The sequence below is a fragment of the Pterocles gutturalis genome, unplaced genomic scaffold, assembly GCF_000699245.1.
Source record: "Pterocles gutturalis isolate BGI_N339 unplaced genomic scaffold, ASM69924v1 scaffold40320, whole genome shotgun sequence".
NCBI lineage: Eukaryota > Metazoa > Chordata > Aves > Pterocliformes > Pteroclidae > Pterocles > Pterocles gutturalis.
Window position 1 is genome coordinate 2,110 of NW_010147302.1, and position 27,836 is coordinate 29,945.

The 27,836-nt window shown below is 41.0% G+C and overlaps 2 protein-coding genes across 2 annotated transcripts in view; one reads left to right on the plus strand and one right to left on the minus strand.

The window, feature by feature from the left end:
- The window catches only part of LOC104470894 (interferon-induced GTP-binding protein Mx-like), a gene marked incomplete at its 5' end in the record, with an annotated part of 11,242 nt that extends 570 nt beyond the window's left edge, over positions 1–10,672 (plus strand). The window contains 8 exons of the mRNA XM_010086001.1: positions 85–283; positions 1,003–1,081; positions 2,057–2,179; positions 2,970–3,111; positions 5,341–5,499; positions 6,425–6,501; positions 7,741–7,983; positions 10,439–10,672. Of these exons, the coding sequence (XP_010084303.1) occupies positions 85–283; positions 1,003–1,081; positions 2,057–2,179; positions 2,970–3,111; positions 5,341–5,499; positions 6,425–6,501; positions 7,741–7,983; positions 10,439–10,672 (1,256 nt within the window). The remainder of the gene's footprint in view (positions 1–84; positions 284–1,002; positions 1,082–2,056; positions 2,180–2,969; positions 3,112–5,340; positions 5,500–6,424; positions 6,502–7,740; positions 7,984–10,438) is intronic.
- A 2,963-nt stretch (positions 10,673–13,635) lies between these two features.
- On the minus strand, positions 13,636–26,836 carry TMPRSS2 (transmembrane protease, serine 2). The gene is made up of 13 exons (XM_010086002.1): positions 26,822–26,836; positions 25,758–25,953; positions 25,369–25,452; positions 23,859–23,984; positions 21,392–21,521; positions 20,190–20,300; positions 19,299–19,342; positions 18,406–18,580; positions 16,626–16,801; positions 15,527–15,622; positions 14,563–14,705; positions 13,836–13,988; positions 13,636–13,647 (listed from the first exon to the last, which is right to left on the minus strand). Exons 1-13 carry the CDS (start codon positions 26,834–26,836, stop codon positions 13,636–13,638), a joined length of 1,461 nt encoding a protein of 486 aa, XP_010084304.1.
- Between the last annotated feature and the right edge of the window lie 1,000 nt (positions 26,837–27,836).

The following is a 27,836-nucleotide window of genomic DNA, read 5'->3' on the forward strand; positions in this document are numbered from 1 at the left end:
GCTCTGGTTCTGGGGTGTCTGACTGGACCTTTCCTATCTTTAACTTCTGCGCTCAACTAACTTTCTCTTTGGGTAACTTCACAGGGATCCTCACGAAACCCGACCTGGTGGACAGAGGAACAGAGGAGTCTATCATTAAAATAATACAAAACCAGGTCATCCCTCTCAAAAAGGGTTACATGATCGTGAAGTGTCGTGGGCAGCAAGACATCCAGAACAAATTGGCCTTAGCCACTGCAATCCAGCAGGAGAGAAAATTCTTTGAGACTCACAAACATTTCAGGTACTTCTTGCAGAAAGGACCTAATCAAAAACATATTAAAGTCACTTCAAAGCTTCCTGTTGACTTGCTGAGATATAAATTAGAGTTAGAAACAGGTATTAATTATATTCGCTATTTCTCATTGCCCATGCATAGTTGCTTGCCAGTAAGCCAGAAAAATTTTACATGTCCAGTAAACTTTTCAAATGTATATCTCTCCTTAACCCTGGGAGAAGTTCAATTAACTTCAGGAGTTCAGAATATTCCCAAAGAATTCAAGTTAAGCATCTGAGGACTTCAAGGCAAGCACTGAAGTATTTTCCATTCACTGGAAAACACAGTGAAACTTAGTATGAGAAAGGAGGGCACAGGTTTACCCAGAAGATGACTCCAATCAATCATAATATAGACAATGGCAGGTGAAAAGGGTTTTGAATCAGTGTACTTCACACATGCAGAAGTAATACAGCAGCACATTCATCTGCTGTTGCTATTTTCAGATTCTTCTCTGTTTGCCTTTGCTTAGCCAAACTGACTTAGCTGTCAAACAACTCTTGCATAAAAGCCATCGTGCCTAGAGAGTCCTGGACTACTGCTGCATCTGTGCTAGCACTCCCCAGAGGGCCCTTTTTTTTACTCAATTTGTGCAGTGGAGATGGTGAAAACAGAAGCACATCAGTGCTGCCTCCTTGCCCTGCACTCGCAGTCTGTCCAAAACCACATTTTCCTCTTTTTTGCAGCATTCTTATGGAAGAAGGAAGAGCTACTATCCCTCAGCTGGCAGAGAAGCTTACAAATGAACTTGTGAGACAAATTATTGTAAGTAACAGAGGTGCTATACTAAGCTGGTTTGTAACTAAAACTTGAGTTCAGCCCTTCAACCTTGGATTGCAACTGATTGCAATTGGTTTGCATCTTTATATGCATGGATAGTACTTAATCATTCTTCAGTCCATCAATCTGAGAACAAATTGAACTGAGAGTTAAAGAAACCCATGCTCTGTCCTCAGATTTGCCTTTAAGATGATGGTTGACAACAGGCAAATCTTTTTAGCTAACTGTGACTCATAACTCCTGCCTTTTCAGTGGCAGCCATGATATTTATTTTTGTTTGTGAAGTGTGTTGATTGGCTCGGTGACAAGTTACTGCTATGAGCTTACTAAAACACAATAATTTCTGTTTAACAGTAAATGTCTTCAAAATCTGTAGTAAGATCTGATTGTTTTATTCTATTACTACACTAATATACTGGCATTTGAATTTTATATACACATATCTGTAAGTAATATATCTTATTCCATTAAAGGAAAATGCTAAAACATAGGGAACCTTTAAATTCAGTCCTGAAGGGAAAAAAAAATGCATTTATGTAACCTTAGATAAAATAAGCAACTAAACAGTGGTGTTCAATTGGGTATTTATCAGGATTGGAGAGGTCAGTACATTCCCCACATCGCCACCTCCCTGGCACAGTCTGTGAGGACATAGCTTTTGGTTCATTGCAGGTGAAATGTTGCCATAGTCTGCAACTACTCTGCCCACTTCACAGTGAGTTCCAGCCTGATCTCTCAGGGACATCCTAGCCCCCTGCTTTCTCTCAATGAAGACCATATTTGCACTTCTGTGCTGTCCCACTATCACACCTGGGATGGAAGGACAGCGAGCTCTTGGACTCCTAGGAGGATCAAAGATCATGTGCAGGTGTAGATCACTCTTAGAAGGATTTTGTTTTCCTTTTAAAACCAGACATGTTCAACCTACTTAAATGTCCTTCCTTACTGTCTACCCCCCAGAAAACTTTGCCAACACTAGAGAACCAAATACGTGAGGTGCTCCAAAAAACATTACACGATCTACAAAAATATACAAGAGGCACACCCAGCACAGAGTCTGAGAAGCTGTTTTACCTCACAGATGTAAGTATCAATATTGGTTTGATCACAGGGCAGAACCGGGAGGTAAACGTGCGAGAAAAAGAAACCACCTAAAGTTAGCAAACTGTCTGTATGGGTCACCAGGGTAAACTTGTGGTATCTGTCACTGGAGTGTTTTGAGAGAAACACAGACAAACCTCCAGCAAAAATTATATCTGCAAAAATAATGGACTACAGGAGCTGGTGGCCCCTTCTAGCAGTCTTTTATCCTGTGATTATGTGACAACTCAGTTGATTGGTCAAAATCAAGCATCTCAGAGAGGGAAAACTTACATTCCTGCCTGCCTGACATTTTGAAGGGTTTCCATTGTTTACAGCACTCATAAGATCAAATGCATTCCTGATATCAAAATATGGTTTGCAAGTCCATCTTTGTGTCTCACCTTGGGGAGCCAGTCCCTCACAGTAAGCTTTTGGCAGGCCAGCAGAGGTGTTTATGAGGGCTTATCAGCCTTCAAAGACTTCATACAAGTCTGGTCAATTAGAATTTAGCAAACAGTTCTAAGAGTCCCCAGGAAAACAAAAGAAAAAACAAACCAAAGCGAGCAAACAAAAAGAGTATCAAGTTTGTTCTCCCCTAGCTGTCCTGGTTTTGGAAAAAAAAAAAAAAAAAAAAAAAAACCCACAGGAGCTAACAGCATTAAAGATGTAAGGAATGGGTGTTTTCAATGAGCCATGTCTTTGCTTTAATATTGAAAGACTGCAAATTTACTTAACATATGCAATTTAGTCTGAATAAATGAAACTTGCTTTTTTTTTTAATTCATTACAGTTGATCAAACTCTTTAATCAAGACATCGCTCAGATAATCCGTGGAGAGGAACAGTTGTTTGGAAATGAAATCAAACTGTTTGCAAAAATACGCAGAGAGTTTCGGAGCTGGGGAGCGATTCTCCTAGACTGTAGTGCAAAAGGTAAGCAGAGAAAACCAACACTTACAGCTGACCTGAGATTCCATTCCCTTGCTTTTAAATCAAGACACAGCATTATTAAGAGGCTGTTTTCAAGAAAGTGAAAAACAACAAGCTAGGAGCATTAATTTGTTGTAGTGTTAGGCAAGTTATGCTTTGGTCCTTGGGGAGAAAAACCCAGCATGTGTTAAATGCTGTCATTACGGACATATCACTGGATGTCTCTCTTCTCCCAGCAAAGCAAGAGAATCAAGATTTCGGACCCTGGCACAGAATTGGTTGGTGATTCTCTGAACCATTCTTCTAAATAACAGCAACAAAACCAACACCAACATCTATTAATTAATAGTAATAGTAGTAATAATAATAATATTAAAATAACCTGGAAATTTTTGTTATAATTAATTATTTTTGTTTAGTAGTAGTAGTATTAATGTTTTGGAATATTGGTCTTTTTTGTTCTACTTTAGCTCAGGTTTAAGGTATGGAGAAAGCAATTCTGAGCCTGAAATAACCACAACCTTGTAAAGAGTACCCCTTTCTGTGCATCATCCACTTTGCTCATTGCTTAACTGAACTCAGTTCTAAACGGAGACATAGGGTGACACACAGACACTGAACTCTGCTGTACACTCAACTTCTTTTGCAGCATCTTTTTCACATCTTTCAGAGACCCCGTCATTTGCTCTTAGAGATGAAATAACACCAGCTGCTAGGCAAGCAGTAGCTCTTGAAGCAAGTTCTTTTAGTCTTTGATGCACATCTATGTCAACATCACTAGTGACTCTATAGGTACAAACAGGCTGCAAAGGTGCCATCAGCCAGAGACAAATATATGTATATATATGCATATATGTGAAGAGAGACAGACAGTCATACTTTGGTGCATGTCAATGTCTCTTATGTCCCATCCATGAAGTACCTAGCCAATCAACATGATTTTATGAAGAGGAATAAAAGAGTGAAACAATGAAGACATAAAGAAATTGATGTAAAAATGGCAGAAAGCACTAGTAGAAGGATACAGCTTCTTCAAAGAACAACTGAGTTGCAGGAGATACGTGAGGCATCATATGGCAGTTGAACCACAGTGGGGAATCCTCTAGGCACTTTCAGGTTATCGTCATTGACTTAAACTAATACGTCCGACTTCACAAGAGGATCAGGGTAGCAGCACACTGCAGCTCTTAAAACAGCACAGCTCTTGCTGCCCCAAAATCATGTGGACATATGCTCAGGTGAAGTATTTACATGTGCAGCAGAGTAAGTTCACTTACATAGCTAGAGAACTAGAGGTAGCTTTAGAGAGCCCTTCCTCAATGGAAAACATTGTTATCAGCAACCACTACGATTTCTGAAGGTATATTGTTGCATGTCAGATGATTCTGTTTAACTTTAGCTTTTTTATGGTGAATTAAAGTATTAAAAACCGGAGATACTTTGGATACTTGAAGCCTGGAACTTTCTGTTGCAAAGCTGATAGATGTTCTTGTGGCCACATTGCAGCTTTGTACTACCTTAACTGTACAGGTGCGTTTTCAGACTCTAAACCAGACAATCCACATCTACTCCTGTCTTTTTTTTTTTTTTTTCTTTTTTTGTTATCATCCAACCATGGAATTGAATGCATTCCTGGCTTGACTTCTACTTCCACGTATGCACTTGATCCATGATTCACAAATTTGACCCTAAAACAGGGCAATATCAAAACCTTTCAAAATACTTAGAAATACATCTTTGCCCAAATATGTAAACCAATTCAAAGGGATATACCTCATTTAAGATGGGAAATTTGTATTATGTCAACAAATAAATATTTACTGTGATATCTTAAATAAAAACAGCTAGTCAACAGTAGGTTCCCTGGAATAAGACTGTTCAGTGAGTTTGGGGTTTTGTTTTGTTCTGAGTTTTTAAAACTCAGAAGAGACTGGTGATGGCCAGTCCTGTGAGGGTGGCAATTCCAAGATGAACCAGTACTTTCGAGCCTCATCATAATTTCTGGATTGCTTTCTGTCAGTTAAATGCTTGATCCAATGTGTGAGATGGCTCCTTCATTGAGCAATAACGTGTGTTACCTCATCTCTGTAGTGACAGTATTGCTTGAAAGATCATCTCAGTAGTTGTTTTTCTCAAGAGCATTTCAAAGAGGAGAAATAGACTTCCTTCTTAAATCTGAAGTATATAAATTGGGTTATTTAGTAGTAAAGCAATGTTATTTTAATATTACAGTTAAAAACAATGTACCCAGTAAAGTGTGGAAATATGAAGACCAGTGTCGTGGACGGGAGTTTCCAGGCTTTACCAATTACAGGACATTTGAGGACATTATAAAAGAGCAAATCATAGGACTGGAGGAGCCAGCCATTGAGATACTGAACAATGTGATCGGTACGTCTTGCAGGCCACATGAGGCTGTTGTGTGGGAGACACTGATGTGCCTGACAATTTTTTTCCAGGATAAGCCAATGTTTTCACTGGTGGAGCAAGAGCTCCAGCCAGGATACTTCAGAGTGGGGAAGTGAATCTGATTCAACCTGAGAGCTTGCTTCTTCTCTAGAGCCTCCAGTCACTACACATGGTCTCCAGCATTTGTTAATATTTTTCCTAGTGGCTGGTGGAAGGGAGATAGAAAGTAACTGTAATAAATAACACAGTAAAGAAATAGTATAGGAGAAGTACCTGGTGCCAGCCAAGCAGCTTGGTATTCCCAAGCCCGGGGAGTGGTGTTCCCAAACCTGAACTGGGAACCCAGCTTCTTTGTCGCTTCTTTGCATGACATTGTATGTATTATACCATCACTGCTGGGGCTGGGGGAAAGGGTACATAGTTCATCCATTAAAAAGCACCCAAGGAAAAAGTATGTCACGATCCCTTCTCTGCTATGTTTGTTTTGGAAGGCAGCTACGGTGTCTGTACCAGACTCAGTACTCTGTACTATATGCACTAGCCCCTCTTCCTGGGGAGGCCACTCAGGGGGTGAGATGCAGATGTGCTCATTTGGCCAAGCGATGGCACGTCTGGTCAGACACAGCTGTAAGCACAGAAATTGCTTTATCAAAGAAATCTCAGTGATATTCCATCTCTCAGGTGTGTGGTGGTTACAGGAGGTCTTTAATGGCTCACACTCGTGGACCTAGAAATCTAACTTTCTGCTTGTTTGTATTGGTCACAAAGGCATAGTGCATCAGTACAGCTGCTCAACTGTTTCTGGATGAATACAGAAAACGAGTAGTTTTCCCAAGTCTCGTATTAACAATAGCTTAAAAACCTCACTTGCTTACCTGACTAGTTTGTCTGTCTGTTCTTCCCTTAGGACTGGTTGTGGAGAGATTTATGGAACTCGCTAAAAGGAATTTTGCTAATTATCACAATCTAAACAGAGCTGCTAAGGTGAGACTACCTATAACCTGAGATAAGAAAAGTGCAAGACAGAATGGCATTTGTAAATATAGCCATGCTTACAGCACCTGTCCCACTGCGTTACCCCTTATGCAAGCAAGGAATTTCTTGCAGGCCTACGGTTTTTATAAAATAAAGACGAGCTTGAAAATTATACCATGTTTATAATGGCACTAATGAAAGTGCATCTTGCCTTTCAGTACAACTTTGAGAAGACCCAAAACATACATTCCCTCATTCATTCTGGTCACATTCTTGATGCATACAACACAATGCAAAGGAAACCTGGTATGGCTGCCTTGAAGAGTTTATAATTAATTTCAAATTTAAGTCCTGAAATTATTTGTGAGCATGTGGGTAGCCTCAGACTGCTAAACAGTGCTTTTCCCTCTCTGAAAGGCAAGCCAGGATATCAGCCAGTGCAGGAACCTCATCTTTGATAAAAGGGAGCAGCAGCAGATAAGCCAAAAACCATTCAACTGTGAAAGATTTAGAACATAACTGTTTGGAAGATTTCATGTTTTGCGGTGGAGTTAAATGATATGGATGTCATTGAAGGCCTTTCTCAGAGAGAGCTTTGAGGAAGAGATGAGAAGCAATGCTGGACAGTCAGGAAGCAGAGGCCATTCACAGGGTAATGCTTAAATAGGAAACTCAAAGGCAAATGTGAGTGAAACAGATGGTTTGCTACTTGACTTGCATGGCAAAACTCTACTAAGCTCCCAGGCCAACCAAACAGCAAGTAATTAAGCTATTTTAGCCAAACATAGAGGTGTTTAGGGAGGGTCTTTAGGCACAACACTGAGAGGAATGAAGAGGAAGGAAGTTCCGGTAGACACTGAAGATGAGAAAAAAGATGGGATGCTTTCCTAGAATCTCTAAGCATTTTAAGGGACAGGCTGCAGGCTGAACTCTTGCTTGGCCATTGCTGCTAGTTCCCATCAACTTTGTATTTTCCTTTGGAGTCCAAGCACCAGGTTCTGACTGATCCCACTCATGTGTAAGGAGGGGACAGAACCGCCCGACATTTTCATGCTCTTTCACAACAGAGGAACCAGAATCTAAAGCATTGCTCCATGTTCCCAAGAGCCGGCCTGGGATTAGACAGTGCTGCAGCAAGGACTATTGAACACTGTGCCCACCTTGCCGTTCCCTGGGGACACTGCTAAGCACTGGCACCTTTGCAAAGGAAGAAAATGCCTGAGAACTTGTTTTTCTTTTCTTTCCTAGATCAGAATTGAAGACATTAGAGAGAAACAAGCAGCAGAGGCTGAAAAACGCATCCGGATCCAGTTTAAAATGGAGAGAATTGTATACTGCCAGGATGACCTTTACATTAACGATTTAAACGCTGTTACTGCAGAAAACACTACCAAAGCTGAAAATTGGAAAGAGTTGGTGGCTGGACCTGTTTCAAATCAAGAGCCCAGCTTAGTCCAGGAAATGGTTTCTCTCACGAAGGCATATTTCAATGTGAGTTTACAGACAACTACACCCTGAATGCTATAGCATACACCCCTTGGCCAGATCTTGCTATAGTCAACATGAGTCTTTCATGCAATACTATTACCACGCAGGGAACAGTAGCCAGAGGGTATAAGTGTCTTGTCCAGGTACACACACAGCTTCTGTATTAATTAATCAGAGCTTCTGACCAGTGATGAAAATGCCAGGACAAAGCCGGTCTGATGGGCTGTGCCAGCACAGTCACTGGGGAGAGGCAGTTGTGCACTGAGGGATAGATACAGTGATTAGAAAAGCCTGTAGGCTGATAAAAGGAGAACTGGCTCCTAAACCACTTGTCAGCTACCCCCCCAGCCTGGCATGGGTCCCTGCTGTGGCTGCTGCTCGCTCAGGGAATACGCCATTGGCAAGTGAGTCCTCTTCTCACCCTCCTCCAGCTTTCATGGAGAAGGGGGTGACTCCCCACTGCCTACACAGCCCCACGCCAATACAATACTCTCTTGCTGGCTTCCCTGTGGGGACAAGCACTTCTGTGTTTGGCACAGCATCTGAGAGCTCAGGTCAGCCTCAAGCCCCTCTGCATACTCCTGCTGGCAGCAGAAAGCGGTGTCAGTGGCTTGTAGTCAGATCCTAAACTAATGCGGCAGGAGGAGCAACAAATAAAACGTTAAGTTAAAATGGATTCGGCTATCTATAGAGATCAGAGTGCATATGCTGCACTGCAGATAGCTCCATAGAAGTCAAGTTCTGAGGACAAATGGGATGTTTTAACAAAAGATCATGTTAAAGAAAGACAGCACAGAGAACACACAGTATCAGGATTTGCTTTTTATCTTTGTTTCGTAAAACTCCCTCAGAAAGCAACAAGGCAAATATTAATAATGCAGTAACATAGGAAGCAGCTCACCTTGAATTTCAGTAGCAAGGTTTTGACAAATTCCTGCAGTTAAACGTTCAGGCTGCTTAGTCTGATGGAGAGAAAACCAACAGCTTTCAGAGAGTAAGAGTCAAAGGCAGAACTGCATAAGCTTCCCTCCTCCTGCTGCTATACTCTCTACTATAACATATACATCTTAGATGCTAGTTACACATTTTTGTAAATGCCCTAACCATCTTTTTCAACAATAAGAAATGCCAGGGTATCATATCTTCATGGGGCTTATGCAAGGCCAAATACACTTTGAATCAGATGGAAGCTCTTAAGAGTCCATGGCCTTTGAAAATGACATGCATAAATCTGTGTCACCTATGGGAGGACTGTCAAGATTCTGTGCAGAGTTTGGCTCCAGAAAAACACCGATATTTAAAGCACCTAGGTTCCCACCCTCCGTGGTCAGTAGTACCTAGAGAACACATAGGCTTGGTATGTGATTTAGCTGACTCACCCCGATTGCTTGCTATTGACTAGGTCTCTGCAAACTAGAGAAAAAAAATAAACTTCTAGTCTTAGGTATTTTTCAGCTTGAGCTCAACACCATCCTTGTACATGAAAGATTTGCAACCACTGAGCTCCAGAGGTATCTAAAGCCAGAAATACCTTAGACTTCTGTGGAAACAAGCTGCCTAAACCCTATAGGACCTACAAATAAAATGTGCCTCTACCTGGTCCTCCCACTGACATTTTCAAGTCAGGTGCTACAAAAAGAAAGCAAGATGGCACCTGTTTCAATTGCAGCCAGTCACTCAGGCATAAGTGCTCACCCGGCACCAGGAGGGCTGGAGACAGCTCTCTCCCAGCGTTGGGGAGGTTTTGAACCTCCCGTTACCCAAGAGCACCAGCTAAGCTCCCAAGCCCTGTGGATACCTCTGGGGAAAGCGCCTCACGAGTCAATCTGTTTCAATTTGCACAGATAACTAGACCAGTTGATTTGTCAGGTTAAGGAGAAAATTATCTCACTGAGGTATCAATAGATGTAACGTAGGCACAGCCTAGTCTCACTATTGCTGATGAGATCTTCTCTTACGGCTAAAGTTTACTGCAAAGGTGTCTGAGGCTTAAAAGGACAACCACGTCAGAAATACCATCTAAATACAGGAATTTACCATCTTTGAAAAAATCACTTTGATTTCCCGTACCATAATGGATTGGTAGTGTTCAGAAAAGACAGGTTTGACACTATAAATTGTTAACAAGTAGTGTTTGTCAGGCATGTCCTCGTATAACTCTTACCAATGATAGCTGGCAGACATCAGCAGGGAACAGCCTGCCTTGGGGTTCGTTCACTGAGGGGAAAAAAAAGCAACAGCTGACATTCCCATAACTCTTAATTTTTAGCTTTTTAGGCACAAAAGAGACTAATGGCCAACATTTTTTAGGTCCTGGAAGCACTTAACTTCTTGAATAGTAACTCAATACAGTATTTTTAAAATGTGCTGACACTTCTTACTGGATTACCTATAGCCTCTTGCTTTTTTTCTTCTTTTTGGGAAACAAGTCTTCTGCCTTTTTTTCCCCTTCTTGCAGGGGGCATGTAGACGACTCTCCAATCAGATACCTCTGATCATCCTGTCTTCTGCCCTTCATGACTTCGGGGATAACTTACAGACCACAATGTTGCATCTTTTGCAAGAGAAAGACAATTTAAGCCATCTCCTTCAGGAAGACAGTGAAGCTGCTAAACATAGGAGCTACCTCAGTCAACGAGTGGATCGTCTCAACAAAGCCTGCCAGTACCTGAGAGAATTCAGCTCACTGTAGATTTCTGCATTTTCCATAAGTATTTTTTTTACTCTTGTTTTTTAGCATTATTGAAGAACTTCATAAAATCCCCTAAAAATGCAAAGTCAGCACAGCCCTTTAACACTCATTCCCAATGTTCAGTTCTGCTTTATTTTCCATAACCAGTTACGTGCAAACATCTACCCTTATGTAAAGTGCTCCACTAGGGGAGTTGTGACTAAATAAATGTTATCCTGTTTTTAATGATTGTACAGAGTTCATAAAGCAAATGTTTGAAATAGTAATTAAAAAACAAAAGCTCTGAGGGTTGGTTTTTTGGTGGGTTTTTTTTCCCCAATTATAAGGGTTTTCAGCTGTATAACTTACAAACGGTAGAAATCAAATTATCAAACTTTCCTAGATAAAGTTTACTGCACAACCCCAGCAATTCCCCACTTCCCTTTGTGTTTTTGCCTCACTGTGGTTGTTGCCTTTCCTGCTATTGCCTGAAGATGACTCTCCAAGGTGTTGCCACTGTTAAGTCCCAGCCCAGTAGTTAGAGAAGGTGCACACAGTGGGCATGAAACAGTTCCAGCTTAGAGGGAAAAGAAAGTTAACTTTATCTGACCGGTACATCTACAGGATACCATTGGCTCTGTTTCTCCTTTTTCAGTTCTCCAATTTGTAGAGAGAGCTAAGAGGTTCACTCTTCTGAATGCCTGGAGCATCGCCTGAAATTTTGGGACTGATGGGCAATTCAATAGATGGCAGGATTTGGATGTCCAAAAGGGATTAAACCACCCAGGATGTTAAAAATTGGAAGGGCGTCTCAACATGCAGCTTGCTGCCTTTCTCTTTCCCCTTCCCAGAGCAATGAGAACCTTTTCCAAAAGCTTTTTCATTTCATGGAAACCAGTGCAAAATATAATACTGCACAGTGTATATTCATGGTATCTTTCATATGGAGGATTTACTTTAATAGACAAAGCTATGTTTTGTGTAGCAAGAGTAATGTCTTCATTCAGCTGAAAAAAAAAAGTGCTTGTACCAGTGTGCCATGTAGTAATTTCCAAGATGCTTACAAGAGAAGCCTTCTCTTCAGGCTAGAAATGATAGAAAGGGTTCGACAGGAAACTGCAGCAGCAGATGGCCAACTTCTGTGGAACGGCATTCACCTCAGTACAGCATGCAGCTTTCTTAACTCTGTTTAGCACTACAGCCAGTTTTCCACGTTTCAGTATACTGCTTTGCTACTATTGACTTGCAATGCTGCAGGTTAGAAGCCATAAAAAAGACTGATACCATAACAACTTAATTTGTTTAATTTCTATTTTGAAAGTACTTTAAACTTGTTGACTACTTCATGGTATCCCCCAAAGCACACTTGATGCTTATGTGCTACTGAAAACATCCTATCTCAGAGAAAAGAGAAGCAGGCACACATTGCTTCAGGCAGCATAAGATGTAGTAACAAAATAGGAAGCGACTCCCTTGACCCACTACCTTCAGGCTAAACTTCCTTATTTAATTCAATTTCACAAGTCAAAGTGATTTCATCAGACCCAGCTACTAAAGACATCCAACATTAAAAAAATCCCTGGGTTTGTTCAAGGACCTGAAATATTGGAATTAAAACAATCTCTTGGATCACCCTCTTGTGTTGTTTTACTTTTGCTTTTTTAAAAAAATCATATTCTCAAAGCACTTCAGACACTGAATTCAGCAACTGCTTCCAAAAAAATCCAAGCAAACAGATATAAACCACTACTAAACAAAATTATTTGTAAAAAAAAAAAATATTTATTTGGCGCAGTGTTTACATGGAAGATAATTGCATTTCAGTACCAAAAGAGAAAACAAGACTAGTAGCATCATTTCATTCAAAAGATTTATCCTTCTTAACAAAAATGACTTGGTATGGCTTTTTGATCCTCCGTACTGTGATTATAAATTATTTTCAAAATCCTAGTTGAGGTGGCACTCTGATATTAATTACATTTTGATAAAAACATACATGCAGATATATAAAGGAGAGCTCTAAGGAATTAAAAGCCAAATTTAATAAATGAGGTAGTTCATCTGGTTATGCAGAAACATAGATTTACATAGATTTGTGTTTCTTTGTATAAAACATCCAGCCTCTGTACATGTGTCTGCAATCAGAGGTCTATCGGTTGCAACACAGCCTTACTGAAAAACTTTGCCTTTCACAGCAGAGAGGGTTCAGGAGTCACCCTCGATGTGCACAGCCGGGGACCTCGCCATTGGGACACTTAGTCACTGCTTCTTGTTATATCTTCAGAGCATCCCTCTCTGCAGCCTACATCTAACGTGATGGCAGGTGTTGCCCTTTTTGGGTTCAGAGCAGCTTTAGGCAGAACACCACTTTTAATTACTGAGACAATCAGACCAGTCTCACCCCAAACAACCTAACTTGGATGACTGCTGTGTCAAGATCCTGAGGATTTTTAACTACCTGAATATACAGTATTTTTTCTGTGCCTCTGCTGTAGTGCATGAAAATTTCCCTTCATATATACCAAAAAACATTCACTTATTTTTAAATTGCCAACCAGCAGCTCAGAGATTAACATTCACATTACTTAACATTTAATTTAAAACACTACTAAAACAAGCATCTCAGCATCCTGCTACAAAAATCTTAAATTAAATTGTGATTAAAATTGCCATTATAAACCTGTACCTGATTATCAAGTCAAAGTTACTCAACTAAAGAGAGACATTTCAGCAAGCAGTTGACAGACTGACTTTCTGCCAGGCACCACAAGAAAGGTACTCATTGTGATAATCCTTCACTGATTAAGATCAGTCACTGCAGCCAGCACAGAACAGAGTGTGCAATCCTTCATGTTGTTTTTAAAAAGAAAATTCAAAGAGAAAAAAACAAAAATCATTTGCAAAGTGAATAAATATCCCAGACACCCAATGCTTCATTTATTCTTGTTCTCAGAAACATCAATCAGCAAGGACAGACAGCGTTGTCATCTGTTTGCCTGTTTAAAAAACAAAACAAAAAACAAAGGTTCAAGTTCTGATGACAGACTGTCTTATCAATTACTTGGATGCTTCTCAACAGAAGAGCTTAATTAGCAGACAAGTCACTTTTATTTATTTTTATAAATAAAATCAGGTTTCAGTATTTGGGACATTTAAAATTATTAAAAACACCCAAATATTTTACCTGCATATTTTTATAAATCCAATCTGTGAACACAGTCATATTCCCATACACTCCAGGTCTAAAGGGAGTAGCACAGCCAGATCCCCAGCTGGTATCTCCAACCAGCCACCACAGGGAGCTTTTGTTAGTTACTAGGGGGCCTCCGCTGTCACCCTGCACAAAATACAAGCATATTATTAGTGACCTGGCTACCAGGAAAGATACAATCCATTTCACTTCAGCAAAACAGGTTAAGTTTCAAAAAAAGCTAACCACCAGTTTAAGGCAGTCACTGGAAACAAAACGTGATGGCAATTATAGTATTAAATGATGACTGCTTGCAACAGTGATGAAAATCGTTTGCCCAAAGCATTAAATGAGATAAGCATTACCGACTTCCTTGTTCAGAAGCATAATGCCAGGGTATTGCCATGATTATGAAGAGCATTTGTTCACTTTCAAGCAGCAGATAATAAAGCATCCTTGAGGCATTAGAAAGGACTGCCTCATGCTCTTTGGGTATTTAGCCAGAACTCAGCTCTGGCAGCCATTCAGAAGATGAAACAAAAGCTCTCCCTTTTGAAGGGATGCAGCACAAAAGGAACCTAGAAGCCCAACAAAATGTTACTACTTTTTTTTTTTTTTTTTGAGTAGGATCTGTTTGTAATTAATAGATGAATTAAAAAGCCTACTAGTAAGACCACAAAAATAATCAGATCATTATTAGTGTATAATTAGGAATAATTACCTGACAGGAATCATATCCTCCTCCTCGATACCCAGCACAGATCATTGTAGGCAAAATCATGCCATTATAGAAATAGATAGAATTACATGTAGAACGTTCTATTAAGGGCACCATAGCATAATTCAAGCTATTTGATGTTTTACCTAAAATTGAAACATGCACAAAAACACACATAAAAGGACAAAATTAAAACAAGCATCACATTACACTGCTATTACAAATTCCAGCTGCTAGCACTGTTCAAGATGAAATAAATTTTCACTAGAAACATTGGGATGGACACTTAAGATGTATGGTCCATCGCACAGAGATGACTGTGACATTAAAACTCCCTTCCAAGAGGTCAGAAAGTTACCCTGCTTTGCTCTCAGTGTACTGTAAAGCAAGAGCACGTGGCACCTACCTGCCTACTCCAGCCCAAAATCAACTGCGTTATCTACCAGGCTACTAAAAGCATATGAAGCCTGCAGGAGGCAAAGAGGATCTCCCCATAGTTTCATGGTCCAACAGAAGCTAACAGCAAATCCCATACTCAGGAACCAGCTCCCCCAACATCTCCCCTTCCCTGCCCAGTACCTTCCCATACTGAAACAAACCTTTCCTCCCTTTTCACTTCTTACAAATTTACTTGCATCATGCTGTTTTAGCTTGAGGTAGTGGAAAGGACAGGCTCCTGCCCTTTCCCACAGGAGAGGTGGCCCTGTTAGCAGAGGGAAAAGAATTTGAATATTTCTGGCCACCGGTACTGATCTGAGGCTCCTTTGCAGTCTGCTGAGTGCAACACATGCTGAATGCTTTGAGACAGAATGCCCTGTGTAAATATTAGGGGCTGTAAAATGGGTGAAAAAATGACATAGCAACAGATCTGGCTCAAACTGCCCAATCAGCCCACGCAACAGTTATTCGCAGACCAAAGAGGACTGGTTTATATAGAAGACCAAAATATTCCAGAGCCACTCTTTACCTCCTTGGTACTCTGCTCCCCACCCAGATATCCAGCACTGCTGATTAGGCTCGAACATCATTCCTGGATTAGGCAGGCAAACAGGCCGCACACTATCTAGAAAATAAACACAGTAATATCTGTAATCCCAGCTGTCCAGACATAATTCAAAATAAATGCATACGAAATACCTCAGCATGACCACCGCTTAAATACATACACACCACATCTCTTCTCTGCATTTACCTTCCTTGCAGATAAGCAATATTTTGCAATGCTGGCAGCAACAGAAAGTTTACCAGCTGCCCTTTCCCAGATGGCAACCTAATCTTCACCTCAAAGTGAGGAACAAGCACAGTTAATGGTTCTAGCTCAATCCATCAGGCTAATGAGAACAATTAACACCAGCTCTTCTGATCAGTAGAGGACAAAGAAGAAGAAAACTTCTGACAACTACCTCTCCACATTTTCTTTGCAAAACCCTGCTGAAAATGATCTCAACTTGTATTCAATGCCTATATACAAGTGTGAAACACAAAAAGCCTGGTAAATAGACAACCTCCCTGCTCTCAGCTGTAGAAGAGTCCCTCCAGATTACTTCTAGTAGTCTTAAACTAATGCACTGAAATATAAAGGACCTGTACACAAAAAGTTTTGTCCTCTATTTTTTACTGCTTGCTTACAAACAACCTACATCCACTTTTGAGAACGGAACTTCTTGTAACATTTGGTTTTGGAGTTGTTTTTTTTTTTTTTCCCCAACTGTTATTTGACATAACTTGGTTTAGGGTTTAGTCAGCTGCTCCACCACTACACCCTGAGTCTGCGCATATAGGAGTGGCAATACTTAAGCACGTACAGCATTCTGGGGTAAAGGTACATTACTGAGATGACCCCGAAGTCCCTTACTATGTACTAGATTTAAATAAATCCTACATATAAAATCAGAGGGTGTGCCCTCTGTCTCTGCCTCTACCCTGTCTCTGTCTCTAAATTGTCTCTAGACACATTTTGTGTACTTCCTGTAAGTATCCACAAGGATTTCTTGATAAACTTCAGAAGTTTTAAAAGATGTGCTCATTGTCCTGGGTGTTTGCCTGAAGAAGAGCAGAATACATACCACTAAATGCCAGCGGTGTCTCTAACTTCATAAGGGCAACATCATTGTTTTTAGAATCTGTATCATAATCTGGATGGGAAATTATCTTTTGTACTCTGTATCCATAGTCGTAGAACATCTCATTCTGATTCAGAATCCCAGCAAAAGCCCTCCAGAGATACGCGTCAGAATATTGTCTACAGGAAAAGGAAAGGTTAGTAAGTTTGCTGCTTTGGTAACAAGTCACAGATTATGACCTTAAAAAAATTGTCTTCAGGAACGGTAGTCAAATGCATGTGTGACCAAGAATGCACATGCATTCAACTGCCCTTTCAGAAGAACAAAGTAAACAAATTGCAAGACAACTAACTTCAGGAAAGCTGGACTCTAATTACATTAATATATCCAAAAAATCTTTGAAATAGGTTAAGTATCACTGTCTATCCCCTTAGTCACTCAGCAGAGCAAATTATAGTCTGAGACTATAACACAGAAGTCTTTTGATTTCCATGGCTGACGGTTCAAGCAGTTATTTCTGAGATCTCACATGTCAGTGGTATCACTTGCGTGCACTATCCAAAGCATGTAAAGGCAGCAGAAGCCAGAATTAGTAAAAACATGGTCTAGTGAAGGAATTTCACCATCTTGAAAATGCCAGGGGTATTTTTGTTTGGTTCTGGGGTTTGGTGGGGTTTTTTTTAATGTTAAGCATGCTTGCCAGATGTAATTTAATTAGTCTCTTGTGCTCCAGCAGAGTTTACAAACGCTCAATAGAAAACTTCCTCCAGGAGAACTGCCAAGGTAGTAGTGCTTGTGAGCACCCAAAAAAAAAAAAAAAAAAAAAAAAATCAAGACTGAAAAGCCGTTTTATGCCAGCTACAACTTGGTTGCCATTCCTAAAGCTTTTGCAAACTACAGAGCTCAAATCAGAAAACAATGGAAAGATAGGATCATCACATAATCACATAATAAATACTTGCATTCCTTTCTCAAGGTTAAAGACAAAGTTATTTTTCCTTGGCTTAGCCTCAAACTGTAATCCAGCCAAACAACTGTTAAAATGTTGGGTTTTCCCTCTAACAGAAGCGGCCACTTTTTAAACATATTCTGCTACTGGACACAAGGTACCAGACCACCCTTTACTCTCCTTTATAGGTGAAAAATGTACAAAGCACCAATTATTTTTCTTGTTGATGCCTGTGTAAAGTGCTCCTTGGATACGTATAAATCTACATTTAATAGTGACTTGAGCCTTACTACCCTGTGGCATGAAGATACAAGGAAATGCACAGTACAGGCACCTTGAAATTGATCACATCTACAGTTGTGTGATATTCGAGGATTTGGGATTTCTTTTTTTTTTTCCTTTTCCTTGTTTTTCCTCGCAGCGTAATTCAACATCTTTATGAAAATGTTGCACTGTCTGGCATTAAGCTTGGTGCTTTGAGTTTACATCTTAAGTTGGGCAGGTATCTGTGCTCAACACCACCATCCAATTTAATTTCCACCTTTAACAAGTAAAATAAGATTTTCTTCCTGTAGAAAGCAGACAGACGATCTGCATCCAGCCTCCTCCAGGACAAGTTTTCCCTTAATACTTGAAAACCTTACTGCTACACAGACAAAATACTCTACCTAGCACCTGCTTTCAAGGCAAGGGGGGCAGGGAGGAATGGTACTTCATTAAGTTTTAAAGCAGAAAGTTGGGAGGCTTAAGTAGATTTGTGCATTTCAGCCCGAAGCAAGAAAAATCCTCATTTGAGAGACGAAGGAGCGAGCCGCTCACTCGGGCAAGACTCACCCTTCCACGCAGTGTGCCGCTGTCACTATCCACTGGGGAGTGATGATGGAGCCCCCGCAGATGTGGATGTCCTGCACGTGGAGGCTGACCTGCCACGGCCACTGCCCCAGCGTCGCCCTGCTGCCACCCACAATTCTGCTCATAATGCCCGCACTTTCAGTGGACAGGCCGCAGTCTAAGGAGTCAGTTACACACACACAGACGTTAGTTAAAGACCCAGCTGGTCTGGAAGGTGGCTTCTGCAGCTCAAGCTTCGCTAACAGAGCGGAGCACGGACCACGTCCGACCTCTGCACTGCTGGCATTCGATATGCCACAGCTTGAGTCCCTGCCCCAGACACCGAGATCCCGAGTCTCCCATAGCCTAGACCCCCTTTCACATGCCAAATGTCAAGAAGAGTATTTGGCAGCTGCTGCCCTCAGTTCACCACAAACCATAAACCAGTGGTTCATTACACCTTTGTGGTATTCAAACATCTCTGGCACAGAGGCACATGCCTTTGCATTGTGCAACAAAACAAACAGCCGGGAGTGTCCCCACGACAGCCATCGCCATCAGGAACACCTTGCCCACCCGATGCCCATGTCCTGGAGAGCAGATGTGCTACAGACATCCCACCATGGCTGCTGGGCAAGGGCTACAGAGCTCCAGCACAGGCAAGTCATTTAAGGGAACCAATGGCAGCAAAGACAAAAGCAACTGGGAGATCCAACATCCTCCTTGACTCCTCTCCCACCCTGCTCCTTACACTGCATCGTTCAAAACTTGTGAAACAGAGTTAAATCACCTGCCCATCAAAAGTCATCAATTATTTATGCAGGTTCAAAAAGATTTCCCAGCCAAAGTATTTCAAAGCATGAACAAGCATAAGTTTGAGAAACAGAGTCACTTACTGATGCAGCGCAGAGAAACCACATTTCCTGATGTGCAGAAATCACTGCAATAGAAATAAAATTTAAAAAAAAAAAAAAAAACCCACAGGATTTTAAGCACACAGAGAAGCAAATGGTGGGCGAAGTTCACCTCCAGCTGCTTCCTGCCCTTTCCAGCTATGTGCACTGCCTTCACCCGCATCTTCCCGCTGAGGGGTCCCACCTTTCTTCACTCTCTCCAGCTACCCTACCAGCAATCATCTGGCCTCCACCATTTCTTGCACTCACCAGAACTGCCATGTGGAAGACTGCAGTTGCCAGTACAATAGAGGAGCAAGATGAAGAACAGCATGAAAAAAAGTTGAGCTGATTTCAGAAGTAGTTGTAGAAGAACCTAAACACGAGAGCCACAGGAACTCTCCAGGCACAGCAGCCTACAGGTTTAGAAACTAGACACCTCAGAGTTGTTCAATGAGAATCAGAATCATACTTTCCACAGTGAAAGATCCATTTTGCATGCTGTGTGTTCATGTGACTGAAAAAAAAAAAGCTGCACCAGCTGCTGTGAATGTGTTACCGTTGGTAGCTATTGTCACCATACAGAAACTCCTGTTGATGGTCAAAGAGCCTTAGAAAAGTATCTTTGACATGGCAACCTTCTGTCCAGCATGGAAGGAACAGGATGGGAAATCTTCTCTTTTGAAAGAAGAGACAAAGGATGGAAGAATGACAGCTGTGTTTTTAAGTAGAAGGGACAGCAGTTGCTGCAACCAGATTAAAAACAAAGTCTCTTTCCCTCAAATTCCCATGGAAAGACATGCTTACATTATGCTACGGGCAGAAGCTACACATCTTACAACAGCTAAAAAGACCCCTCATAAAAGGAAAGAAGTTTGTACTAAACAAAGATACCTGCTATACAGCTTTTTGTACAAGTCTATATTCCCAGCACTTGTGTTCACGTTCATGTAGCTTTTAAAGCTGACTTCAGGTGCTACTCCTTGGCTATAGTAATACGTGTCTCTGCAAAACAGAAAGTCCATTATGAAACCCAGTAGTTTCAGTTTTCAAATGAGTAACAGTAAACTGTGCCGAGCTAGAGCTTCTGACATGAATAACACTAAAAATATGATTTTTTTTTTTAAACTAAGCACAGATCTCTGGTGCTGTAGTACAGTGCCAGAGACTCAGATTCTTCAAATATTTGTTCCATTTCCCAACAAACAGTTACTAGATTTAAATAATATTTTTATCTAAAATGCATGCACAGTAGGAATCTTCAGCCTCATGAAGCAGACCAAGACAAAGAGATGCCTTTGCTGTTACATTTACACAGCATAGCAAAGTTCAGGTCCAATAAGTCATGATAGCCATGTTTCTGCAGGACAATGAGAGGGACAGCAAGTGGTGCTGCTCTGCCAGGCTTTCTAGCTGAGGAGCAGCTCTGTGTAGTCACTGCTGGGCTGTCTCACTGGGGTTGGAACTATTGGGGTCATTGCTGGCTCAGAGACCTGAATTCAGAGCACCACGACACAGCGTGGGCACTCACAAGCTTTGCCTGCCCGGGCAAGAAATTCATTCCATTACTCCATGTGCAACAGCAGACAGTATTTGACAACTGTATCAAACAGAGACAACATCAGGCATTTCAGCTGCAGAAGAATTTAGGCTACAGAGTTATGTGGGGAGAACGTGCGCAGCGCTCAGGGCTGCGAATGTTTATGGCGATCTTCCATGTGAGCTGGTGTTACTTGTCTTCAGAAGATCAAGGCTTTCCATGTAATACTGGTCATGACGCGTTAAGTCAGACTGGATGTTATTGAGCAATTATAATGCTCTGAAGTGAGCTCTTGAAGATGGCTGTAAGTGAATTGTATGGGATACAAGTGACACCACTGAGTAACTACTGCATGAGTACCAGACCCTGTTACTTGTTGGAGCAACGTTCCATTTTTATTCTCTAACAGCTACCATCATTAAAATCAGACCCACCTGGGTCTGCAAGAACAGGATTGCCAACTGCTTTTTGTTTCAGCTACACATTCTTAAAAACGTGAAGAGGGAAATGTTAACCTTTCTATGTAAGTGCAAAGGCTAACGAAGGTTAGACTTACACGCTATAGCCCATGTCTTCACATGCAGTCCTCCCATAATCATCATTCCAGTCATCATGACAAACAGGATACCAGGATTTGCTGACAGGTGAATAAACTTCCAGGATAAAGTTTGGTCCAAAAAGTCTAACTGCCAGAAAAGGAAGAAGGGAAAAAAAAAGAAACCAAGAACACCACACGCTATATTACTGCTCTTTCTCTGATTAGAAGCATTGTTACCCATAATATTTGCTTGCATGTATGAACTGGTGTTAATTTAATGCTGCCTTCTACTCAAATTTTGAGTAAATATCAAGTAGACAGAAATATCACCATGACTTAATTATTTTGTGTAAGGCAATTTAAAAGAACTACCAGTTTAAAAATGAAATTGTACAAAACAACCTTCATCTTTTCTTTTCAGCTTTTACACTCAAATTGTCTTTCACGTGCTACCACTAAGAAAGATTGCAGTAGCCAATCTTTTCTTATCTCTTAGCTATGCAACCATATATTTCTTAATATATCATGTATTGCATATAAATAAAATATAATAAATTGTAATATATATCTCAATACACAAATTTCTTCAGAGAAGCACTTGCAGAGCAAAAATGTAACAAGGAGGAATTAGCTCTGACATTCCATGCCCCATTATGTATTTATTTGCACAAAAATTTAATATCAAATAGTTCAACAGATTGAACAAGCTTCTCCAAAACCCCATTATTCAGCCAAATGGAGAGGAACAGCTTTAGAGCATATGCCAGTAAATGCTAACCCTGCGTGAGGCATGTGCAGAATACAAGTTCCCAGAGAGAGGAAAAGAGCACATCCAGTTTTCCAGAGTGGCACTGGAACAACACAGGTGTTAGAAACAAGGTGCCACATCCTTAGAATGGACAAATTGATTATGTTTGCACCTTCAGCTCTGCACTAAAGTGCAGAGTCTCTACTTCCCTTGGCCCTCATAGTGCTGTGTGTTGTATCGTTAGGTAGAAAGATGTTGATAACACCAGTGTTTTGGCCACTGCTTAGCAGTGCTCACACAGCATCAAGGCTGTCTCCCCAACATTTCAGCCCCTCAGTAGGCTGAGGGTGGGCAAGATCTTGGGAGGGAACATAGCCAGGATAGCTGACCCAAACTGACCAAAGGGATATTCCATACCATACCATATGATGTCTGCTCAGAAATAAAAGCTAAGAGAAAGGAGGAGGTTGGAAACACTGATCAGGCTTTCTTACACAAAGGAGTTATCAAGTAATTTATATTTATTGGGAGAACCAGGAACGCAAAATATGTGGAAAAAGACAAGCCTGACTGAAGACCACCAGATTTATGTTATCACATGAAGTTCTACTAAGAAGTCCACAATGGCTGTTCATTCCAGAGACAATGTTACATTCCGTTTTGTACAAACCCTGTTCAAATTAAAAGGTAATATTTTAAAAACTTGTACAGGGTCTGGCTGAGGTGGAGTTAATTTTCCCCGCAGCAGCCCTCATAGTGCTGTGTGTTGTATCGTTAGGTAGAAAGATGTTGATAACACCAGTGTTTTGGCCACTGCTTAGCAGTGCTCACACAGCATCAAGGCTGTCTCCCCAACATTTCAGCCCCTCAGTAGGCTGAGGGTGGGCAAGATCTTGGGAGGGAACATAGCCAGGATAGCTGACCCAAACTGACCAAAGGGATATTCCATACCATACCATATGATGTCTGCTCAGAAATAAAAGCTAAGAGAAAGGAGGAGGAAGGCATTCGTTAATATGACTTCATCTCCCAGAGCAACTACTACGTGTACTGAAGCCCTGCTTCCCAGGAAGCGGCTGGACATCACTCGCTGATGGGAAGTAGAGAATAAAATCTTTTGTTTTCCTTTGCTTCCACACACGGCCTTGGCTTTTGCTTCATGATGTCTGGTCAGAAATAAAAGCTAAGAGAAAGGAGGAGGAAGGCATTCGTTAATATGACTTCATCTCCCAGAGCAACTACTACGTGTACTGAAGCCCTGCTTCCCAGGAAGCGGCTGGACATCACTCGCTGATGGGAAGTAGAGAATAAAATCTTTTGTTTTCCTTTGCTTCCACACACGGCCTTGGCTTTTGCTTCATTAAACTGCCGTTATCTTGACTCACGATTTTTTTCCATCTTATTTTCTTCCCCCTTCTCTGCTGAAGAGGGGAGTGGTAGAGCGGCTTTGGGGGCACTTGCCATCCAGCCAAGGTTCACCCACCACAAAACTGATTAAAAGTTAAGCCAGCTCAAACCCCTGAGTCAATCAATTTGCTTCAGCTTTTGAATCAGACTGGAAACAAACTGAACATCTTGATATAGGCTTCAAAGCACTCAAACATCCTAAACCATTTTAGAGAGACAACTTGGGCTAAAATGGCCCTACTGTAACTTAGGCAAGCTTTGAACAAGGCAATTTGCTCAAAAACTCTTCCAGTTGGCTGAAGGTCCACTGCCTTAACTGCCAGCACTCACCACACCGGGTTTCATCCTCCCCGTTGGGGCACTGGCTCACTCCATCACACCACTGCACAACTGGTATGCACACTCCTGAGGATCCACACTCTGTTAAGGAGCCGGAACAACGATTTGCTAGGTCTGCTGCAGGGAGAGAGCAATACAGTCGTCAGACTGAACATCAGCTTAGCCTCAGGCAATTACTGCCAGCTCTTATTTGACAGAGCAAAATGCCAGAAAGAGCTCCTCTGCTCAGAGATGGGAGGAGACTTAGCCTGACACAACAGAAGATGTATTGCTCTGTCCTTTACATCACTTGTCAGATTAAGTCACTGATGCAGCTGATTGGATTTTGTCCACTGCCTCCCCTGAATAAGCAAGCACCATTAAGTTGTCTAAAAGGAGTCAGCTTTACACTGACAAAGCATAACTTATAAACAGAAAAGGAGGAAGAAAGTGATTACTCCAATTACATACTTTCGCTTTTGCTGCCATTTACAACAAGATTATGTTCATCCTGCATAAATCAAAGTGAGTAAAAAAAAAACCCCTAAGAATGCAAAGTGTCATCCTTTGGTTTCAAATGAACTTCCTTGTCTTTTTTCCTGCACAGAACAGAAAGAAGAAGCTCCTAAAAACATAGCAAATTGTTCTTTAGTTTCCTTTGAAAAGTGGTTTTCATTGAAAGGGAAATTAAGATAGCACAAGACAAATTTCACCTAAGCCAAAAAGAATTGGTCTAGCCCAGCCTTAGAGCTCAGTCACCCCAGCTGGGGATGACTTCTAAGGGGAACGTATCATCTGTGGTACAGCTTACAGTGGTGAGACAGGCTGGGCTCACGCAACGCTAACACACTTTCAAAGCAAAAGCCTCACAGAAACAAATAAATTGACAGGAATTACTTCTGCTCCAAGAGAGATCACATTTTACCAAAACAAAACATACCTTGACTGTTTACACTCTTGCAGTTCAGATATACAAATTTACTTCAATCTCCTTCCTTCACTTGAAATTAAGTGAAGTTCAAATCTGGAACAGAGCTCCATTTCAGAGAGGACACACAGCAGTGACTTCCCCAATGAAATACACCACAGAACGTGTTGTCTGTGCACAGTCACGTGTCAGCTATCCCCTAATGCAAGAACCCTTGCAGGAGGTCCAACTACTCTTTACTAACAGCTATGGTGATGTACAATTGTACTGCACCAGATTTTGCGAGATAGATCAGAGCCTTCCAGAGAAGCCACTTGAATGAGCCGCTCCAAAAGAGTCAAAAAGCTGACTACATCACTGAATGTCAAAAACTTATTTACTTGATGAAAGGAAAGTGGCAGCAGCATTGTTCATTAAAAAAAAAAGGCGGGGGGGGAAGAAAACTGCATCATTAGGAAGCAATATCAGTTCATCTCTCAGGAGACAGGTCATGAATACTTTCCTGTCCTCAATTCAGCATAAAATGGAAGAATGTCTATTTCTAACTTTAAAAGTTTAATACATATTTCTTTCAGGAAAAAATAAAAATCTTACCAAAATACCAGCCGAGGAAAGCAGCAATTGCACAACAAATGACTAGTAAAATGGATAATATAATGATTATGGTTTTCTTTACACCTGAGAAGAAAAGGAGAAATTAGGTTCACTAATAAGGTAATTTCCAGACACCAGCACCATCTATTTCCTTTACATTAAAAAAAGACATTTTTTGACAGACAGACTTTTCTCCATTCCACCACCCTTCCTCCAAACCGCCTAGGTTCCTGTCCAGTTACACCGGCATCCCAGCCAGCTATTCCTTCTTCATCCATAGAGAGGTGGCTCCTTTGATACAAGAGTTGGAAGGGAAGTTCTCTTTTATTTTTTATCTTACTTTGGAAGACCTTAAGTCTAAAATTGGAAGAAATCCTGACAAAACTTACTTGATGTACATGTTCTCCCAGATGAACGTGCTACTGGAGTACTCGACTGATAGGTAGCAACCCTTGGGACATAGCTTGGCACTGACGGAGCATTTGTTGAGAAGTACTGTGGGTATGGGTTAGCACCTACTGGCTGCTTGGCAGAAGAGACATTTTCTGGCTGAAAGCCATGATTTTCATAGTATGGCACTGGACCCTATATGATAATGTTGAGAAGAAGGAAACAGGAGAAAATGAAAAACAAGAGGCAAGACTGCAGTCAGGACAAAATACATTTCAGATGCCATTTACATTAAGAACCCTACTGAGTAATTCTGCCAATGCAGAAAGACACCATGCATGCATACACATATTAGTGACTCCAATTTACATGGAGAAGGAGATTTACAGTCCATACCTAATACCTCACACTTTGAATAATAAAAATAACAGACAGTGAGGCTGGAAGGCATATGAAGAGATCAGTTTCCTGATCCAAAGTAACTCAACCTAAGAAGGATTCTTGAGCCCAGCCCTCCAGCTGGCCGCACAAACAATTGCACTGAAACATCTGACAGGGCAGAAATAAGCAGCAAGGACAGTTTTAAGCAGTACCGTCATCAAAATACATGCTGACAAGTAACAGCCTTTGTGTGTGCAGTTGTCCAGGTCTGGGATAAATGCTTACTGCCCCATTTTGTCCTATGACAACACCAGGTTGTTTCTGAAACTATTTCTGAAATGCACTGGTCTACAACAGGTTGTGGAATATTTATCCTGGAAGAGCTTTAAGAACTATTGAGAAGCCATTCCAATCTATCCCTCCAAATTAAGCCTTAAAAGTATGAATCTCTCCCAGAAGTATCCATGCACTTGAAATGCTAGTTAATTCAAGCCTCTTCACCTGCCTCATAGTATATCTTTCCCTTTTTGCAGAAAATAAAACACAACAAATAGTCCACATTTTAAAAGACTTGCTAACCAGGACATCACTCAATAGGCTGTTACTTGTAAAGAAATAAAACCTCTTTAAAAAAAAAAAAACAAAATCAGAGAGGAATATTGTGAATATTTTGTTTACTTACTACAGTAGAGGTCATCTTTCCTTTGTCAGCAGTACCGAAACAATTCAAGTGTTTGGAAGTAAACTGTGAACCTATATATATATAAAGAAAGAAAAAAAGAGAACAAATCACAACTAGAAGCTTTGTCCACCTTTCTTGTCAGTTTTTCCCTTGGAAAAATGCCAAATGTGGGGGGAAAAAAATACGGAAGTATTTCAAGAGAAGGTACAAGTTAAGGTGCAGCATGAAATCAGATCTCAATAGCCTCTCAATACAGCCTTGAGGATTATACAGTGGCAGCTATTCATTAACACGAGCGCCACACAAACCGAGAAGATTAAGTTAGTGCTCACTCTCGCTGACAGAATGAGAGTTAAAGAATATCCTGGCAACAACCCACGCAGCGTCAGTACCAAGTTCAGGTCCTTCTGCCTCTCTCAACACTTACTCATGTATCACTCTGAGGTTTATGAGACAGGAACGAGAACATGAACAAACCATCAGGAAATACAAATTCAGCTAACTCATTTGGCAATGCCATGGCTAGCAGCTCTATGAGCCACATAATTTTCATTCTCCTGCATTGCAAACAGTTGTTTTCTTGGTTGTGTGTTTTAGCCACCACACCAAAAACAGGGAAAGATGCACGGCAGGGAAACGATATAGCACACCAATACAAAAGTTCTTCAAACAGAGTAAAAGAGAGAAGTTACATCCAATGTTTCAAGCATATAGCAGTTTAAAGTTAAACATTAACATTAAGTAAAACCACAGATTAGCAAAGGCACAAGAAACACAAAATGTTTGCTGCCGCAATTCTAACACAGGCAGTTATACACCTCCACAAGCAATCATTTTAATAAATAATTGAAACTACTGGGACCTCTCATAAAGTTACTCTACATTTAAAAAAGCATAGGAAGTGCCTCAGTCAAGCACTGAGAAACACCTTTCTCCAGCTTCCAGAGCAGTACCCTGCCTACAGACACATTGGCGTGATCCCTGTTGAAAACCACGACTATGAAGAGCAGGCATG